A 20,848-nucleotide genomic window follows, 5' to 3' on the forward strand; every position below is an offset into this window, starting at 1 on the left:
TTTATCATTTACAAACCATGACAAACAACTCCCTATATATAAGGCTTCCGCTCAGGATCAACAATGACAGCTGGACACAGTGCACAGCAAAGACGGGAAAAAAATGCATTGAAAAGCAGTGGAACGAGTCGTGTTGTGGAATATAAGGCTCTGACAGATGTATGAGGTTTGATTGTGAAAGTGAACACAGGTCACGAGTAGGCTAGTGCAAGCTGAGCTTTGAAAAGGACAGCGTTGCAGGAAGTAAAGGACAAAAGACAATGACATGCAAACAACGTGGCATACAATGACGCTGATAGTCTTACAAGGACACACATGCCTGCATACACAAACAACCGGAGACATTTTTCCCTTAGATACTGAATCTAGCGCTTAGGTATACAAAACGAATGTCCACACCAGAATGTGATGGGGACGAGAAGCTCACTATGAGCGTACTTAAACATGTAAGTTTTGTGCATGCAAGTATCCATTCAAGCATTCATAACTATACAGTTTTTTTGTTTTTTTTAAAGAGATTGAAATTGTGTTTTATTCTAGACAAAACAGCTAGGACGAAACTAAAGGACAGAATTGGAAAAAAACACAAGTAGAAGGATTAAAACTATTTTTTTCCACTTAATTTCAGTGATAATTTAGCAGCGTTGGATTTTGTTTCATGGAGTGCCTGAATGGTGTTAACGATGAAACAGTGGGTGAAAAAAAACGAATGAGATCTTCTAAAGTGGTATAAAAGGCAGTAATCACAACAAGTATGGTTTTCTCGACTTTTTATCAGCAACAACATAAACAGTTATTAACTATGAACTATAAAACACTTATACCCATCCATCCATTTTCTTTGCCACTTGTACTCATCGGGTTCACTCACAGTCCAATGGAACAGTCGAGTGAGCATTGTTTTGGGTGTGTTCATGTAGTCTGGGGTCAAAGTCTGTTTCTGCATGAGTATCCAACAGAGACAGCTGGAATACTGCCTGTCCTGCCAGCTCACCTTCACCGCCAACACTCCCACTCATCTCTCCATTTGCATGCCCTCTCGCTAGGTGAGCCAAACCCCCCCGTCCCCCGGACGTGCATTTCCTGACACTCGTCAAATGAATCATGAGAGGTTAGGCTTCTCGAGCTTTCCTCAACTATATGTCAAATCTTGTATGTCGAAACGCGAGCATTAAGATACCATCCCAAAACCCACACCCAATGGGATTCATGGAAAGCCCCACCCCCTCAGGAACCTTGCGATGAACCCCTTACAAGCGATGAACCGGTCCAACCTGAGCAAGAACCTCGGGTTCGAGCCACTCACAAGAAAGGACCTTCACTTCCTGTATTTCCAAAACACAGCAAAAAGATAAAGCGTCATATCATAGTCATGAGAGGGTTTCAATAGCGGGGAATTGTTGGCCTGATCTGTCGCACAGGTGCTTGCATGCTTAAAAGTAGGACGTCTTCCAGAAAAGCTAGCACATGTTGGATCATGAGAAAAGCTGATGCTGGGAAACAGAATTTACAAGCAGAGTCACACAAGCGCCATGTGTCTCACAACAGAGCTTGTATACTTTATATGTCCCTGATGTGGTCTCGCGGGGCACCCCTCCACCTCCTCTATCCAATCAAATACAAAGTGGGGATGCTGCACATGCCTCCCCAGGCGACAAGAGTATGTGATATTTCAGCAGAGGGCGTTAAGCGCTTTCTATGGGCCCCACTAAGACTACAAAATAGACTATTTTAGACTACTTATGTCACAAGATGTTTCATCTTGTATTCCCTGCCTCCTTACTGCAGGTACTAATCCACAGGCGTGCATATTAAATTACCTTAATGTCTTAATCTCGCCTCATCTTTATCTTTTTAACCCTCCCTCCTGCCTTTTGCCAAGTAAGAAAGTCCAACGTGCTGTACGGTACTGTTTCAACAGCTTTTCGAAAATCATACCACACACGTGCAGCTCGAATAGCAATTTTGCCAGCCATATGTGTCCTTAATCCACCTGACAGTGCGTCGTAAACATGGCATGGACCCAGAGCACGGGCAATAAATACAGCTTGACGACTCAACACTCTGCTTCAGTCTGAGGATCATACTTTTTCTGCTACATCTTTTTTGGTGTCCTCATCGAAACAGACAACAGCCAAAGGCAATCACCATGTATGGAAAGTGCTTGTGTAAATATCTTTAACTGTGTCAGTTACACAATATAAAAGAGACAAGAGCCAAACAAATGCGCATGCTTGGACCTGCTCATGTTGTCTGACATCTGACCCAACATTTCCACTTCCAAAATGGCTGAAAAGACATTTTCCACGCCTATTAGCATGATGAAAGGAACGTAAAGGTGCACATGTTGCCATTTAAAGTAATCACTAACATCCTTTATGACTATCGTGACATGAATTGGCCTGGGAGGTTCATTGAGGTTTCAAGTTAACTTTTCGTGTATTTTGTGGGTCAGCTTCTTTCACAGGAAAAGGGTGGCAGTGTGTTTTGTGTGAGCAAGCAGCTGCTGTGTTCCATCAGAAAGGCACAGGACATGTAATTCCAGATGTAGGAAAGAGACCGGCGAATGGAGATGATAGGGTCGATGACCCCAGTGACAACCCACCACCAACCCCCCCCACTGACCTCCGCTAGTGCCCTGAGGCCCATGGGCCCCAGTAGAGGGGTTCATCTCTTCACCCTACTCCAATACTGCCGTCTTTTTATTTCTGGGTACTTTTCAGCCTGTGTCACTCCCCATCTCGCCGCCTCGTTGTCTCTGGGGTTGAACGTCTGGGGTGGGTGGGGGAGGGGTCAGTTCAAAAGGCTGTCGAGCTGGCCTCAATGGGCCTCCGGCTTTGAAGTGAGGACTGGCTCGAAGGCGCAGTTCAGACCCGCCATTAACATGCATCTTGGGTGATCCGATCCCGCAAAGATGGCTCCTAGAAAATGCACTCTGGTGGACTTGACCAGATTCACTGAGATCCACAAATGCGGTGCTGATATGGAGCAACAGTTCCGCCAAAAATGATCTGCAGCCACGCACTGAAATGTGTCATCTTGGTTTGACTGGAGCACGTCTTCTAAAAATTAAATTTGATTGCGATGGAACAGGACAGCTTTAGCCGCCTTCCAACTTGCTGTATGAATTGCAAAAAAATCCATCTTTACAATTAGATGAGATTTACTCTATATTTGTAAATCCGGGGCAATAAGAAGGTTTTTTTAATGAGTACAAGGCCCGCTATAATGGTGAAATATCGCTATTAGAATCCGCATGTGTTGGTTTAAAGCAATGAAAGAAAATGTGTTTGCATTTAGAATGCAGTCCACATTTTCATCTGTTGCCTTATTAATGTTTCATATTTTACTCTGTGGCACTTTGAAATTACCAAAATATAAAGGTTATTACGGCGCATTATTATTTTTATGAGAGAAATGTACACTTTGCAATTTTGAGGCAAGTATTGTAGCTTGCTCATACCATGGGTGCAAAGATACGACACATGTGTGGAATATGGATAGTCTTGACGGTTTATCCTTATCAGTAGCCCATGCTTGGATTAGCTCCACAAACGGTTGTGACATGCTTCGGAAAAGGTCGTGCTCTGCTCAGAAAGCGCAGACTCGCACATTCAGGTTGCTGGCACGGTCAGCAATTGACGCCAGTGCGTTTATTGTCGTCGCTTGGTCGGCATGAGGTGAGCTCCAGAGAACAAACTGCACCCGTGTGTGTGTTGCTTTTGACTGGTGGCCGAAAAGGACATTTCAACGTTACTATTATACTCATTTGTTTATGGCATATTACGCACATGTACATACATGTATTTTTTTTATTTCAATCACGATCGATAGTGGAGGCTATTTTCTCTGTTCTCATCATTCAGGTCCTGTACCACAACATAATTGTTGTTTGTTGTGAGCTTACATTATACGACGGCGTATTAGTGTCACCCAGCGAGAAAGAAAAAAAGCCAAGACGAGATTTAAAGTCATCATTGCGATAGCTGACAAGGGAGTCCTGAAGTAGGACGCCCATGGCGGCATGGGGTCAACTGGTCAGGTAGGTCGGTTGTGATGCCAAACATGAAGTCACAAGTCTACATACCACTGTGATTAATGAGTTGGAAAGTACACACGTGTTTCATTAAATTGCAGTTTTGTGGGTCTTGTCATGACGCGATTCAAAGACATCATGATGACATTTAACACGTCATGATGATCTTAAATCTCCTTCGGGACAACTTTAAATCTCATGTTTTGTGTTCATACTATTAGGTGATACAAGTAGGATTGCTTATCTTTTAAAATGGTAAAACTTTAAAGGTGATAAAGAAAAAGCTCCAAGTGTTATGTTTCATTTGTTTCCAAAAGTATTTTATTTACGGCATTTTTTTTTTATTTTGCACTTTGTGAAAGTCCAATTTGTGTTTGATAAAATAAAACGAAAAGTTGTTTGGGGTTTTCAGTCATTTTTACTTGTTTTCTTAAGAAAATAAATTAATTGGAAAAAAATATTGAATCAGATGTTTTTTGGGGTGAAAAAAGTCAGAGCTTTCATTTTTATGCAAGATCATTCATCCGTACTTCAGCTACCAACTTCCTTTGCAAAATTGTTAAATCACTTTTTTTACCAATCGTTGCTTTTAACAAAATCATGCAGCTTAGCTTCACAATAATTTAAAACCCAGCGCAAGGTAATAACGTGAACCGGAATGAGACAGAAGTGACTGGCTCTGTGTGTGTCTGTGCTATGAGAGACAAAGAGCAAAGTTGTACTTGGAGCTTGCTGATACAATTGACAGACCAGAGTACTGTCTGTCGCTTTCTGCTTGGCCTCCTGGCTTTAGGCAGTAATGGGACTGAATGCTCGTCTGAGCTTTGAAGTTCTTTGGTTATTAGCCGAGCATGGAGCTGTACCTGCAGCCATCTGTGACAAGGCCGCAAGCTGCAGCCCTCCCTTCAAGTTTCTTTATAGAGGGCAGCTCGAGTCAGAAGTGCAAGCTTGGCTCACGGTGTAGACACGCCAAGCCAACTGTCTTTGAACAAATTACATTCCCTCATCTTACTATTTTGTGCTGACTAAATTATTACATTATTTGACCCCATCTCTCCACTCAAACGTTTTATGTTCTCAACTCATTTTTCTACACTCTAAAAAACACAACTTGTTGTCATTTAAGGTGGAACAACTTTAAAATGTAAATTATTTACATTAATGGCAAAAATGTTAGTTAGCGCAGCAAAGCAAGCAAGTTGTTTGGCCCGAAACAATCTGCTGAGTTTGTTTTTGCTCATATCCTTTAAGTAGAAGCCAACCAATAATATGTTCTATGCAGCAGAAACAAGGCATTCTGATTAATTTTGTGTTTCTGGAATATTAGTGAAGTTTTTAGCCATCTCAAGGTGCAACCTATTGTAACGTTCAGCCACTGAAAATGACACCAGAGTAGCTCGGGCTCAGCTAACAACCAATCACGGCTCAGCTTCAGAAAACAGGTGAGCTGTGATTGGTCAACTCTAATGTCATTTTCAGTCGACAGAAGTGACAAAATGGCCGCCACCTGAGATGACAAAAACAGGTGGATTTTGCTGCTTAGCTCAGAGACTGCAAATGCAATAAATGCCATGATTTGACTAGTGAAGGCAAATAACATATTGAAAATAATATTTTTGAGTTGACTTCCCCTTTAAATTGGAGGATAATTCAATGGACTACTAGTTCTGTAACTTTTTTTACAGTGTATGTATTCTCTTTTCTTGCGCAGAATACAGCTGACTGAAGCAGTTGTAGCTCAGTTTGTCATTGCTGACGTCAGGTTCTTTTTCAGACTCAGTTTTGTTTCAATTGCTTCAGGTAACAGTAAAATCAACAAATTCACACAATCAAACAAAATATAATAACCTAATATCTTTACATATGGTGTCAATCCTTCAGGGTGTTGGTTCAAAAGATGTTGGGTTTTTTTCTGCCTTGCTGTATAATGTGACACATCACTCAAATGGACACGGCTGAACGTTGCAGAGCTCGATGAAGCCAGAACATCTCTTTCAGAGAATGACACGTCCGATGAAAAATGGGATGGGGGGGGCGAAGAAAAACAAAGGGATTATGAACTAAGACAATACGTACCAAAATACAATTTGATGGTTTTGGTATGGGGGATTAGTGATGGAACAAAGCAAGTCGACAAAGCATGGGGTTGACGATGGCGGGAAGTTAATGGGTCGAGGGGCTCATGATTAAGAGGGGCAGAAAAACTGCAGTCGCCAGACCACCTTATCAAAGAACCACACGCACGCACACACACACACACCCACACACACTACACGTGCTGTACAATCTGGCAATTGGGCTTCTGCAAAAGTGTCACATGGGTGCCATGTGTGCTGGCCGATGGCCTCTCATCTTATCAACAAACAGAGCATGATGGAGGGACAGATAAAAGATATGTGTAGGGGGTGGATCAGGTAAACATCATGCGTGTGTGAGAATTGAGAGGCTCACTGGTGGCTGACGGGGGGATTGGCAAACTGAGCATGCAATGTGGACTAATTAAAGCTTGCATTATGCTTAAATACATGCAGTGGAAAAAAAGGACTTTTATGCTTTATTGGGTTGCAACTGACGGTTTATTTTGATAATCGATACATCTGTCTAATTAATTTGTAGCGTAATTCATGAATCGGATTATAAAAACAAGTTTTTATATTCATGCCTTTATTCATAAACATGGCTTCTAAGTCTTTTTGCGTGTTCCTAGTTTAAATTCTTTGCATTTTGACAGGAGATATACACCAAAGCAACACATTTTATTTTGAGTTTTACTAGAATTTTTGAATGTGATCTTTCTCTTTTCATTAACACGTTATTTTCGCCCGCTCACTAAATTTGTATCTTATTTGGCCCATGAGCTAAAGTGTGCCTTGAGTTTTGCCCGTATGTGCGATTGAGTTTGACATCTCTGCCAAGGAATGACTCTGTGTAATTATTGCTTAATTGGCCCAACAAAAGGGCTTATCCGTTCACTTTCACTTGGTAACATGTGAACTCTTTGTTTGAACTGCGGCTCACATCAAAGCACAGGATGTGTCAGAAGGTACAGAACCTCTTGCTATCGTACCAAATGACACCTGTGAACAGTTACCGGCAGTATCATGTTTAGCGACAAAGAACAGCACTCATCAGATATTTCTTCTCTTATCATGATGCCCGAACAACAAAGGGGTCCATTTTTAGGGGGATGGCATAAGAAAAGGAGAAAATGGTTTCCTAAATGCAATGAATCCATTTCAATACAAAGTATACGATATATAAGTAAAAGTGGATAATCTTCTTATACCCAGTGGGCAAAAAAAAAAGAGTTTTCGGTTACTATTATGTCCACAAAGCTTTGTTCTCGGCACGTCTATATACTGTAGATTCACCGGCCACATCATTCGGTACACTTGCACAGTTTCATGAAATGCAACGTCACAGTAATATACAATTTTCCTCAATTGTTTTAGCAATTTTGCAAGCAGCAGCTACAATTGTTAAATAAACGCATCGTTATCACAGAAATCTTTAGTTTATGCAGATGAACTACTACTACTGTACTAAAATACATATATCTTTGCAATGTTAAAATATAAGCATGCATGCATTCATTGAAGCAACTGTAGGCAATGCCCAGTTTACCTTTCCTCCTTACTGGGGGCTATTACTTCTCCTCAGAGACAGAAGCAGCTGTTCCAAAGTGACACCAAGCATCAACAACAGTGCCAAAGGAGAAAAGGGGACTTCAAAAGACTCACTCTTCCACTTTGATCTAAATTAACTGTCAGCAACTGATGTGGTAGAGACAGCCATGCTTTTAGACTTTTCCAAAGGTCTGAAAAATGTGTCAGGAGCACTAAAATAGGAGACTCAAGTGACTGCGGAGAGTATGAGAAACAAAAGTATTTCAAGCCAATGTAAAGCAGACTTAGATGATTATTGGGTGAAGTACTGAAGGTAAAAAACAGTATGTTGACCCTTTTGAAAAAGCAACTGTTCAAATCCAAGACTGGGCTTCATGCGGCAGGATGATGTCGTCCGTCAGGTCCAACCCAACCTGTTTCCAAAACCCTCAAAAGTCCACCTGAGAATAATTTTGAGGGGGCTCAGATATTGCAATTATTTAGCACGTAAGGTTTAGCGACTTAGGATTTGATTTCATTCACTTCAACGATTTATTCATTTTTATAACCATTTCTGAGCATGCCACCTTGTGACCCGGCATCAAGCAGACCAAAGGAGAATCTGAAAACATGTACACTGTTTGTTCAAAAGTTTTGGGACATGCTTCTTAGCAATGTTAGCATTTTTCAAAACTGCAGAAACAGTTTGAGCAAGGCCATTTCTGTTGAAACAGGACCGGTGGAAAAATATTAGATCTGATCAGGCATCTTTGTGATGAACACAAACAGGGCTGGTGGAAACATCAGAATACGCAGGAAAAAAAATTCCCACAGAGATAGTCTTCCCTGAAGAATCGAACTACAACGACAAATCACATCGTACTACATATTAAAACTACAAAAAAGGCTCACATTTTCTGCCATTTCCACTTCCTGTAGATGAGATAGCTCCGTGGCCACCTAAACATAAGCAGAGCAAGAACTGTTCTTCCCTGCAAGTTATTTACACGTCTCCGCATCTCTTGCCAACATTTAAGTTGTCTTCTGTCCTCAGGCCTGAACTCAATACACCACCCTTGAAAGATTGGGAATCCATCCCCACAAGGTGTGGCCCGGCCGTTGACTGTGAAAGCCCAGAGAGCTCTTCCTGCAATTCTAATCAAGTTTTAAAAAGGCACAACCTTGGACTGTAATCCTGGGTCGCGGCCTATGAGGAAGAGATCAATCAAGCAGCTCCAAACAAGGGCGAGCGGAGGAAGGAGAGCGGTGGAGCTGGGAGTCATTTCTGGGAAAGTCGCTCTGTCCTATGAGGAGAAACTTCCTTCCAAATCAGGGCATGGTACATTCCCTGCGCCAACTTTCCCCCTTTGTATAAATCACACAAGGTAAAAAGTCACATCAGCGGTTGGTGTGGGTGGATTAATCAAATATCAACCTGCCCCTGCCAATTTCAGTGCCAATTGCCACCTTCGTCCACAGCAGGGTGTGAGTCACACTTTGCCCATCTGTCTGCTTATGAACGGATTCAAACCTCACTGGAACACTGCTTGACCTATGAGGACATGTCTACTAAGCAAGCAGGTGACGGCATATACACAAGCTTATACCGTGTACATGCATGTATGCACTTGAAACTCCAAACATGGCCTCTGTTTGGACTAAAGACAAACACACTTGGGTTAAGGGTGAAGCAACAGGAACCGTTAATACCATCATCTACAGTTCTTGTGTTTGTCCAACTGTGTGTTAGCCGGACACTTCCTGATTACTGGAATATGACGCAAAACGAATGGTCGTTTTTAACCTCAAGTTGACAGGAATGATTCAAGTGTAACGCAAAAGGCAAAAAAGAAATGTGAAGCATCCTTTTTTGTTTGTATGTGTTAGTAGGCCACTTCATGGTTAATGTATGATGACGTAACAGAATGATTTGTACCATTTATGTTATTCTGGGGCGAAAGAAATGTTTCAATTATAATTCAAACAGCAGAAAGACCAAATACATTTCTCCAACAAAATTGGGACGTGTCGCATTTGTGTTAGATCTTCTGTGCATATGTTTACAAGTGACACAGGATTGAGTCAAATGAATTGACCGTTCATTTTGTCAGGGAACGGAATGCTTAACTTTTAACTCAAACAGAAAAAGAAAATACAGTACTCATTAACATAAGTCAAAAAAATATGTTGAGGTGTGTCTACATTCCATTTTAGCTCCTGATTGTTTCATAATGAAGATTATAAAACATTGGGGAGAGCCAGCCGAGACGTCATCCCGCTCATCTGGTGCCTATCCCAGCTTATTTGGTGAGAAATGGGATCCGCCTGGGATTGGTCACCAATCAATCACAAGGCACACAATAACAACCACTCACTCTTATATTTACATCTCTGGACAATTGAGAGTCTTCTGTGACCCGAAGCTAACTTTCATCAATGATCTTGCCAAATTACAAACCAAACAAAGAGCGCATCTCGTGTTTCCGCTTTGCAGAGGTAATCAGAATTTCTATATTGCCTGTTTCTGAACCAGTTGTTGAGCATTTTTATAATGCCTTGCACCTCTTTCAAAGTTTCATGTAACAGCTTGCGTAAATTTTGCATTATCCTCTTAACTAAAACTACTTCTCTTGCGCTTGTACAAGCCTCCCATGAAAAAAATGTTGTTTGCCAAAAAGACATTTGCTGATAACTGACAAATTAAACTATGAGGGGAATAGTTAATCATGCAGATTTAGGCTAATTGGTGCCCTGTTGCCAACCTGTAGCCAAGAGAGAGTAATGATCATCTGCCCTTGCTCGATTTGAAGGCCCCCAAAAACGTAGTTTCCAAAGGAGACTGGTGGTCATTTCCATGTCGACTGCACATAACAACCTCTCCAACTTTGAGGGGGAACAGGCAAGGTAATTAATTCCCCCGGTGTCTCTTTTTCCTCCCTTTCTCCCCCTCTCAGAGGCGAAGGGAAAAGCCGGGAATGTAATTTACACTAATTACCGTTTGCATGGGAGTCTCAAATCCAACTTTCCTTTTTATGTCACAGCACCAGGGCCTCAAAGCTTCATCACGCTGAGTGATAAATACAACTGAATCTTTCAATAAAGGACACAGTAGATGCTTAACAATTTGTGGCCACCACAATTCAGTTTCATCAAGATCCCTCCTACTTTTCAACTGCGCTCCTTGTGAATGGTAATAAAAACACAGAGGTTCCCTTGGAAGCCAGCAGAGGGACTATAGAGTAACTAAAGGAAAATATTGAACATGAGGCTAAACAAATATTAGAGACATCAGGGGTCATTATTTGCTTTGAGACGCATTCTCATTTGCATAAGGCTCCGGCAAAAATGCAGGCGTGCTCCACTTCGTCAAACACACACACTAAAAACACACACACGCACAGTAAGAAGTGAGAGAGCCTTGTCTTTTTTTTTTTTTTACATCCAATTGGCATCTACAGGATGCAGGCTACTAGCTGCTATACTGATCGTGAGTGAAGCATTACTACGTTTTGAAATTATAATCAGCCTGCGGTTTCACTACGAGCATCCTCAGTTGCGGCTCGCACGGGGAATTGGAACGGACCGATTGCATTGGTTTCCATTTACAACACATTTCAGCGCGATTGTATCGAGGCTGTCGAGTTCACTGTACAAGAATTACAACACTCGTCCCAGTGTTAGAGAATTTTAAAATTGCAATATGCGGATGAGAATTAGGGGCAGCATCCAATTGGATTAGTCTCGGGCACATTGCTGCAGACGTAGCGAATTGATGTTTTTTTTTTTAAACAGTGGAATCAATACAAACATCAAGACAGTAGATCCATTGCGGTTCAACTGAACATAAATAGGAAATGCAACAAAGAGAAGAGCTTGGAATGTCAGCGAATGTTGTGTGTGCCTTTTTTAAATTTCATTCGAGGAGCATGTTGGATCTTTTGCAGGTGTTTGCACAAATAATGACTCTTCTGTGCAAAAACATGCAGAATAGTCTGACAAGGCAAATCGTCTTTCAAATGTGTGCAAGAGAGTACCAAGTAGCGAGAACATAACAGCCGAGTGTTTTAAATAAATGCAAAAGTAAACACAGCGTGTTTGTTGAATGATTTGACAGAAATACAAGACAGACGTGAGGGTGCAAAGCACCCGCCGCACCATTTCAATGGGAACGGCGTGACTTACCTTCGTATACAGGGGCCATCGGTGCAAGGGTTTCTGTTATTCATGGCAAACAATAAATAGAGGCGTCCGCTCAAAACTCAATAAAAATCTGCCATCTTGAACGAGAGATGAGAGCACCGCGTCCGTCTCCTGCATTACTGGCCCGGTTCATGAGTGACGAAAAGCCTCCTAATTCCCATCCAGTACGGGGCTTCTTTCAAGCGGCGGTTCCGACCGCGATCCAGATGAGCCCACTTGCGTGGGTTGCTCTCTGCAGGCTCCCAGGACGAGCCACGATGACAGGTTGACTTTCAGCTATTGTGCGACATGTCTGTAGAGTGAGGAGTCTGCAAAAGTTGCAGAGGACTGACTGAGCGCAGCGAGTTTGCTTTGCGAGCGAGGGAGCAAGTCGATCGTCGAGCTAGTCGATGGAGAGAGGGAAGGGAGGGGAGGGGGCGACGCAAGGAAAACCAATCGGTCAACATTACAAACCAGAACTGGTTCTCATTCAAATAATAATAATAAGGGTAAATGAATGAATAAATATCTCAGACCTGCACAATATGAGAATCAATGAAAGAGTTGTCCATTCTTTGTAAAACGGCTTTATTTCTATTTAACATTGTATTTATCTAAAACTGACATATGACAAAGCAAGTGGAATAGTCGCTCCAGGATATTTATTCTCCATTGATTAAAAAAAAAACACACACACACACATTAAATAGAATGTTACATTTCAGTTTTGATTGATATGTTCAGAGAGGTATAACTTAAACTATATATTCATTTTTGTAGGGGTTCAGAAGGATACACTTTTATCTTTTATTTATAAATATTTATTCACTGACTGGTGTTTCAAATATATCGCTTGCCCTTTTGAGCCATGAGAAGAAAAATATTAGAAACTTCATTTTTGCCACAATGATAAATAACCGCAATCTTAATTAAATGTGCTTGTAAATTAGTGCATTTAAAATAAATCATCAAACAACAATGAAAAGTGAATAATATTTTGAAAGCGACAAAACATAAATTGAATCTAAAGATTAGCAGGTGTACCTTATGTTGTGGTCTCTTAATGAATCTTTTTTTTTTTATTTTGCTATTTCTAATTTTACATGCTGTACTTTTTGGTTGGATGATGCTGTATGTGTTTGCTCACGTCTGCTTTACACTGCCTAAAACTAAAGCCTATTCTATGACGACATGAGATTTGCCCATGATGAATTTGAATGGAATCGGATTACATGGGCTCACAGCAGTGTGATTAATCTGTCATTTAGCAGCAACACTAAATTGCACTCCCAGCATTATGCACACCAATCTCTAAATTAAACACGTGGACTGAGACTTGTGGGTGGACATAAGAGAGTGATGAATTAGTGCAGATCAAATTCAGTCTGAAACTCTAATCCTACATCAGTGTATAGTTTAGCTATTTGCGTCTCTTTTTTTGAATGAGTGCAATAATTTCCTGTAAAGCACGTGACACAACCTGGCCACACGTCATATATTGTTGACCACTGGCCATCTACATGGTGATGTAAACTATTGGATAGGCATCAGATTAGCTCTATGAGAACCCAGGGTTTGTGCTGACCTACAGTACATTTATTTAGCATCAAAACACTAACTAATTAACCGAATTGTCATCTGTTAATTGGTGCTGGACCTTCTCGGTAGACTCACATTTTTTGTGTCATCTATGTGGTCAGAATTTGGTAATCTATTCAGATACATGTAGATACAGTGTCATGAATTTTAACTGTGCTATAATGATCATAAAGTATATTCCTAGGTAATGTGTAAAAAGTTCCATCGGGATTAATAAAGTAACATTTCTGTTAACTTTACAGATGACATTACGTTCAAATATTTTCATTATTTGCAAAATCAGAAGACTGATATTTTTACGCGTGTGGACCTCACACCTACTGAGCAACAGAGAACAAACAACTAACGTAATTTTTCAAAAGTGCTGCGGAGCAGAGTGTGAGCAGGCGTCAATCACTGGTATTCTTGATAATGTGCAGCAATCATACAAAAAATGATTACAGCTGTGTGCTGTCACCCTTTGACTTTTAATATCTTACTCACGCTTTATTTTACTGTGGGTTTTTTTTCGGCAGATCCAGAGAAGGAGAAAATTCATCTTATTACTTTTCAGCGCTGAGACTTATTATGCATTGGACTTGCTAAAGCGGCTCTAATACTATCAACGTTTGCAAAATAATTTTTAAGGAACTTAAAAGGTAGCCTTTCTCAATATGATGATTGATCAAACAGATATTTTAATGAGAGCATTTCTGATGTTCCATTACAAGGTTTACTTCCATGAATGACAGATTAGGAAAGGTTGACAAAAGATGGTCAGACAGCCAGATGGCCCCTGACAATTCCATTGGGTTAATCCATCAATCTATCGCCTGGAGTTCATCATGATAATTATGACTTTAAATTAAATCCTAACTCCCATATGCCACCACATTAAATACTATAGGTAAAATGAGACTAAATTTGGATCGTACTTGGACATCTCATTAATTTTATCCTATTATATTAAAGGTTTTGAGGTACAGTGGAACCTTGATTTACTAATTGGTCGTGTGGGACTAGGGCTGCTCGGATCGACCAGGAGGGATATATATATATATATATATATATATATATATATATATATATATATATATATATATATATATATATATATATTTATATATATATATATATATATATATATTTATATATATATATATATATATATATATATATATATATATATATATATATATATATGTGTGTGTGTGTGGGTGTGTGTGTGGGGGTGTATGCAATGACAAACAATGAACATGCCAGAGTTCTGTGACAGAGAGGAAAAGCAATGTTCATACTTTGTAGTTATTTATTAATACGGTATACTTGTATTATTACACAACTTCATACATGTCATAGTTGTTTGAAGATGCCGTATGTTGCACGAGTGTGTGTGTGGCAATGCTCCTGCTCCTTCAGCTTTATTTTCTTTTTACAGTGCTTGGTGCTATTCCGACTGAGTCTTTGCTGATTTATGATCGGCAATCTTTATTGGATTTTCAACAATACATTGGAAGTTTTGTTGCGTTTGAGTGTGGTGGTGAGAAGACATTGCCTCCGTTTCTGGCAGACATACCAACTGAGCTCGTCTGTGTTCATGCACGCCCTTTATACGTCGGAAGCACCGTCACGGAAAACGCATTGGTCAGATGCTTAATCTAAAAAGGGAATTGAAACAATCTTCAACCTCTGCTCATTCCCGAACATACGCAGCAAATAGAACAAGTCGGAAGGTTTATTATTGCCGCTTCTTAAATAGTTGGTAACTTGTACTAACAAGCAAATGATCCTGGTTGTGTTAAGGGAGGACAGACAGGATTGAGAAAATGAAAACTGACATTTTATTCGGCGAGTTCCTGTTCATACTCTGAGGCTGAGTAAAACAAGTCATGTTTTGGCCAAAACAACCGTGTTACTGGTTAGATTGAAGTTGTAATGAGCCCTTAAATAATTAAAATTGTTGAAAGAATGGTGTGTTGCAGTTACAGCTACAGTTTTGCTTTTTTTTTTGTTGCTGTTTTTTTTTTTAAAATACAAATCTAAACAACTGAATGAACATCCCCTGAAATTTGTTGATTCCATATTTTTTACAGGGGTTGTGGGAAACGCAAAATACGACATTGGACACCCAGCACAATTGAGCAACTGTGATTGTTCATCAAGCCAGGATAGGAAACAAATAACGTACAAATCATCAACAATTAGTGGCCTAATTTCTCAAACGCTAATTGAGTATTCTTAACATGAAAAGTAATGTAACTCAGTGGTAAACATGTCCCTGTTCTAAATTTATGGAACTCATTGAAGGCATCAAATTCAAAATGACTGAACGTTTAATGAAAAAGAAATTTAAATATCTTCATAGTGTATTCCGTTGAATGTAGATTGAAAATAATTTGTAAAACATTGAATTTTGTTTTCATTTACGTACATTTAACACAACGCCCCAAATTCAATTGAATTGGGTTTCAAAGTTGTTGTTTACATACGTGCACTTGCGCCTCAGAAATGATCAGTTTTAGCAGTCAATACCCTTCACACTTTACACTAAACTTTAACCTGCTTGTTGCACTGAAATAGTTCTGGTGTTCGTTCAGCCCAGTCTCGTCTTGCTTTTTGGATTAAATTGAGCAATGGTCTGCGTTTGGATTTCTCAATGAGTGATTACGGCACAATTTTTATGCAAAGAAAATTGCTCAGTAGCCACTCACTTTCCTTCCTATTTCTTCTTTCACAAGCTCGGTGTATTTCCCTCCCAAATGTTTTTTGTCTGGATCCTGTTCTGTGTCACTCTGTGCTTCTTCAGGGATGTTGATTCCTATTTGTGTTCAAGTTGTCACAGCCTTCACATGTTTCACTGGCTTTGTCTCTGACATGAAATTACTGACGAAGCAACACGCATGACCTCCTGAGTCACATTGGAAGGGGGTTGAGGGTACAAAGCTGGCTTGTTTCCCTTGTAAACCAGCAGACTCAGTTTTATTAGACATGTGGCTTCATGACAGCCAATTACATGTTTACTGCTAGTTTCACAATCCGTACTGTTTTTCTTTTTTTTTTTTTTTGATGGGCTGGCGGTAATACTTGATTCCCTACACCACTCGAGTGAGAATATGACTTTCCTTAGACAAGTTAATAGATAGTAAAAAATAACTTTCCTTTTATTGAAAGTTAGTGTGAAGTTAAAAGGAAGTGATCATACCCTTTGTCCAGTCAAGGTCAATTTCAAGCACCTTTAAAAAGTTTAAAGATCACAGTTTGCTCGCTTTTCTAGGACCGTAAAGGGCGTTTTTACTTGTTGAATCCACGGGAAAGACTGCAGACTGATAGATGTGTTCAAAAGATATTATTTTTTCATTTCAGTTTACCTGCTAGAATGGTTCCATGATCGATATTACTTATCGTTTTGCTAAATGCAGGCACATCCAACATTCATAGTTCATTGTCAAGTTTACGCGAGAAGTTGCCATGGCCTGTGAGGATGGTGCAAAAATTTGTAGAAAATCATTTCCTACCCGAAGATACAGATTCAGCAAAATAAAACTTTGAAATACATTTTCAAGATGTTATTTTATCACGAGTAAAGATAAATCTTTATGCAGTAAATAATTGTAATGTGTAATAATGGAGAAAGAAGACATTAAAGGTAAGATTGGGGAATGTCTATTAAATTCAAGCCCCTTTAATGGCTTTATTTAAGTACTGTACTCTCAAAACCATCAGGCACATTATAATTTTTTTCTTTCTTTTTTTTTTTAAATTCATGAATTTTAAGCACCTCATAAAGGCGTATTGCTTTTCTGTTATGTTCACATGTTGCAGAGTGAACAGTGTACTTAAGTACTTAGAGTGGAAGCCTCAATGTTGAAACCAGCAGTTATTCTCTATTTGAGGAACAAGAGGATCAGTCAACAGAGACTGCACCGAAGGCTGTACAGCATCTTACCGAATGGCAAATTGCCAAAGGGTTTGTACTTACTGATTGATCGAATGCGGTCTGATCATTTGTCAAGAACCACTGTCTGTTAAATGTGTCGCAGCAGCCCACCTGTTTCACGCAAAAAGGTCATATTTGTCATCACCCAGCGTACTACTCTGTTGGCAAAAACAGGTGTGAAATGTATTTTCTGGTTATAGGGATTGGTTGCTAATGTCTGAGACAATACCCAGGATGACGTCACAGTCGTTATATGCCATTATCATACCTTATGACAGTTCACAAAGATGCTGATTTCCCCAGCCGTGTGTGTGTGTGTGGTGTTTGAAAGATAAAACCACGGATTAGAGAGAAACATTTGAGGCGGAACACCCCTTTGGACGTCAAATTCAGATTTCAGCTACAAATTGGGGATGTCGCTTCAAAAAGCCATCTTGCTCATGCGAGATTGCAACGTATCACGCGAGGCCTCCACACGAGACCTCACTTTAACCAAAATCATTGGATTAAATTCAGCCTTTGACTTCTTTTTACACATGTGTGACAAGAACATTTAAAGCTTGACATGTCTGAAGCCCATGTGCTAATGGTCATATATTACAACCCTTGAATGATCCCCAGATGAGAAATTCGAGCAGTGCAGGGTAAACAAGCACACTGGTCTTTACCTGTGTTACCATAAAAATGTAACAAAATGAATAATCCAATTAAAAAATGCATGCATCGGGCGTAGCGTGAGATCTGGCCTTCGCTGCAGTTGTGCAGTCTTGTCTTGGAGGGCACAAAGGAGACTCTTAAGAACTCAGTCCTGCTCCTGGAAGGAATGAGCCGTTTTAACAAGCGGCCTAAATTAGTAAAGCCTTGTACTATTTCATTCATTGCTTTGCTCATCAACCAGTCCAGTGTTGTCTGTCTTTTGCCCAAAGTCAACTGAGAAAGGATTCACCTTCACGCATCCCGGAATAGGATCAGCGGTATCGAAAATGCATGGATAGATGGCTGTGTTGCTCATGCTGTATGTACAAAGCAAGACTTTTGTAGGGCAACGTAAGTTTCGTTTATGGTAACGTGATCAGCACACTCCACCACTGATACCCTTTGTGGTAGAATCACAAACAAAAGAAAAAGGGGAAACAATTAATGCAGGTGAAACTTTAATTTAGTTGTGTATTCATAATTACTGCACATGAAAAGGTCCAAAGATAACTCGAGAATTTCTACAATCACTGCAACCCTTTGTCCTCCGAGAGACACTATATCTGGCTTTACATGGAGACTTTTTTTGTCATTCTGATCATTCCGAATGAAAATGTAACGTGATATTTTCTCATCCCTCGTTTACATGCTCCACCCTGTTAATCAGATCAGCTGTGTTAAAGCCGTCGATAAAAACTTTATGTGATTTATCAAGACGGAGTCGATTCATCTATTTAGCACAATGTTTGCGATTGTTTTATTACATATTTATTAATGCAGCACCGTGATAAAAACCGCACAGACGACCTCTCCTAAGATGTTGACAATATAAAGCGTGTATACGACTACGTCACCACCCATTTATGTCAAGACAGCCTGGCAATTCCCATTTTACTGTTTACAAGATGCTCGTTCGGATTAAATTAGGAACGTGTGAGATGTTGTCAGTTTGTGAAGTTGCTGTTATAAACTTTCAGCACAAATGATAATTTGCATGTAATCAAACAATCAACATCTATAAGTGGTAGTGCACTGCGAGACCCCCACCATGTACTTATACAGCCGTTCTCTAATTCCACAGTTCAGGTGAGGTCACTCATACTATGGGTTTGCAGTTTACTCATGCAAAAACACTCGAGTTTTGTGGGGCTCAGGACGACTGCTTCATGTCAGTTTGACACAAGTGGCGAGAATATCTCCTCCACTTACGTGACCAACACTTTCACAGTTTTCCATGCATCAGCCAAACAGACCACTAATGATGATGATCTCATCGTGTTTTTAAATGCTGCACACCAAAGCAGTTAAGCACACAAAATACGCACACTGTGCATAAGCATGCAAAACCCAAGGCGAGGACAGAACATTTCCTTCTCTTGGGGCTTGAAGCTCATGTGCCCAGAATGTGGCCTACTGGCTTTGGCACTGCTCTGTTGGGCAGGATTGAACCTCTGGTGAACTCTGTAGAGGAAAAAGCATAGAAAAGATTTCAAGACTGATTGGCGAAGCCCCACCAGACCGTCCTAGGCAAGTCTGGGGGTGACAGCATCTACAATACAAATGAATTTCCACACATTAGCATCTGCAGGAGTCAGCAGTAATATTTTTTCACATGGGTATTTAATAAGCCGATGTCATGTTACAAAAATTCCCATTTTAGAAAATGTTAAGGGGAGGCAAGATGAAACCAGTTTCGTTTGAAATGTGAAATCTTACAGTTTTCTGCTTCGGTGGTCTTGTCAGGGCAGTGTTATGTCAAAATCAATGTGTGGACTTTTCTAGTAAATCATGGTTTGTATTGATATCATGCCAATTTACTGGTATTGTAATACCAAGCACTGGAAAAGGAAAGGTCTTTTGTGTCTTATTGAGCTTTGGTCCCCAGTCTATTTTCCACTGTAGACTAGTTCATACAACTCCATAACTTTTACAGACCGTCCGATGGGTGCTGGCCACAGAGTCTGAAGAGCGGGGGAGGATGCTGGTGCGCTTCGTACGTGCTATCGTTACTCATTTCACTAGCTTATGTGTTTTAGATCAGCATAATTTGATCAAGACAATCAGCATCTTGACATGCATGAACTGTAGGGTTTTTTTTGTTTGTTTTCATCCGTGCAAACCAGGCTCCAAAGTCATCCAAACCAAATCATCACGAATGGTATCAGTTAAGAATCTCAAAACGTTTTGTAAAAACTACAGTTATTCAGGACTTTAACAGTTGAACACTGGAAATTATTTTCTATTTGATTATATGGTTCAAAATCAGAGGCCATCATTCATGCTTTCCAAGGACGTTGTTGGCTTCTAGTTTTAGTGCAAGAATTACATTATATAGTTTAGCCTTCAGAAAAAAGAGACCCTTGACTTTGCGAAAGAGGGCAGATAAGACACCTACAGCATCAGAAAGATGCAGCTTGATGCCTCTGCAGAGTGACTGCTGACTACTCGCTGGTGATAAAACCCCTCAATGTAATGTCCAGATTGTTGAGGAATGTCAGTGAGGAACTCAGTGATGCTAATTCTCTTTTTCCACTTTTTCCAAAACAACAGATCGAATTCAAAGCATTTGGGCAGGTCGATTGTTTTCCTGAAATTGTGCTGTGTTGAAACCCGAACCACCTGGTGACAAAGTGACAGAGGTGTACTGGAACAACTACAACAAGATAACTTAATCAACACAAGAGGCCAATATGCATCTATATTATGAGTTATGCAAAAGAAAGCTTGAACCTATTCCTGCACTTCTTCTCGTCAAGAGATACACAGTACCAAGGTTGCCGATCAAGATTCAGGTGGCAGTAAATCACAAGTAAACAA

General features: G+C 40.2%; 1 protein-coding gene and 1 long non-coding RNA gene across 5 annotated transcripts in view; both read right to left on the reverse strand.

Annotated features, from left to right (window-relative positions):
• The window catches only part of hipk2 (homeodomain interacting protein kinase 2), a 70,401-nt gene extending 58,214 nt beyond the window's left edge, over positions 1-12,187 (reverse strand). For all 4 annotated transcript variants that reach the window (XM_088298329.1, XM_088298328.1, XM_088298327.1 and 1 more), the window contains exon 1: positions 11,824-12,187. In XM_088298329.1, coding sequence (XP_088154455.1) covers positions 11,824-11,842 — 19 coding nt within the window. In that variant the 5' untranslated portion in view covers positions 11,843-12,187. The remainder of the gene's footprint in view (positions 1-11,823) is intronic.
• Positions 12,188-19,451: 7,264 nt separating this feature from the next.
• LOC148335338 (uncharacterized) overlaps positions 19,452-20,848 on the reverse strand; it is a 32,209-nt gene continuing 30,812 nt past the window's right edge. Inside the window, exon 7 of the long non-coding RNA XR_015844120.1 lies at positions 19,452-19,492. This is a non-coding gene — a long non-coding RNA (uncharacterized LOC148335338). The remainder of the gene's footprint in view (positions 19,493-20,848) is intronic.

Source organism: Idiotropiscis lumnitzeri, chromosome 6 (assembly GCF_059441095.1).
Source record: "Idiotropiscis lumnitzeri isolate Australia: NSW breed Sydney's pygmy pipehorse chromosome 6, RoL_Ilum_1.0, whole genome shotgun sequence".
In the NCBI taxonomy this organism is placed as follows: domain Eukaryota; kingdom Metazoa; phylum Chordata; class Actinopteri; order Syngnathiformes; family Syngnathidae; genus Idiotropiscis; species Idiotropiscis lumnitzeri.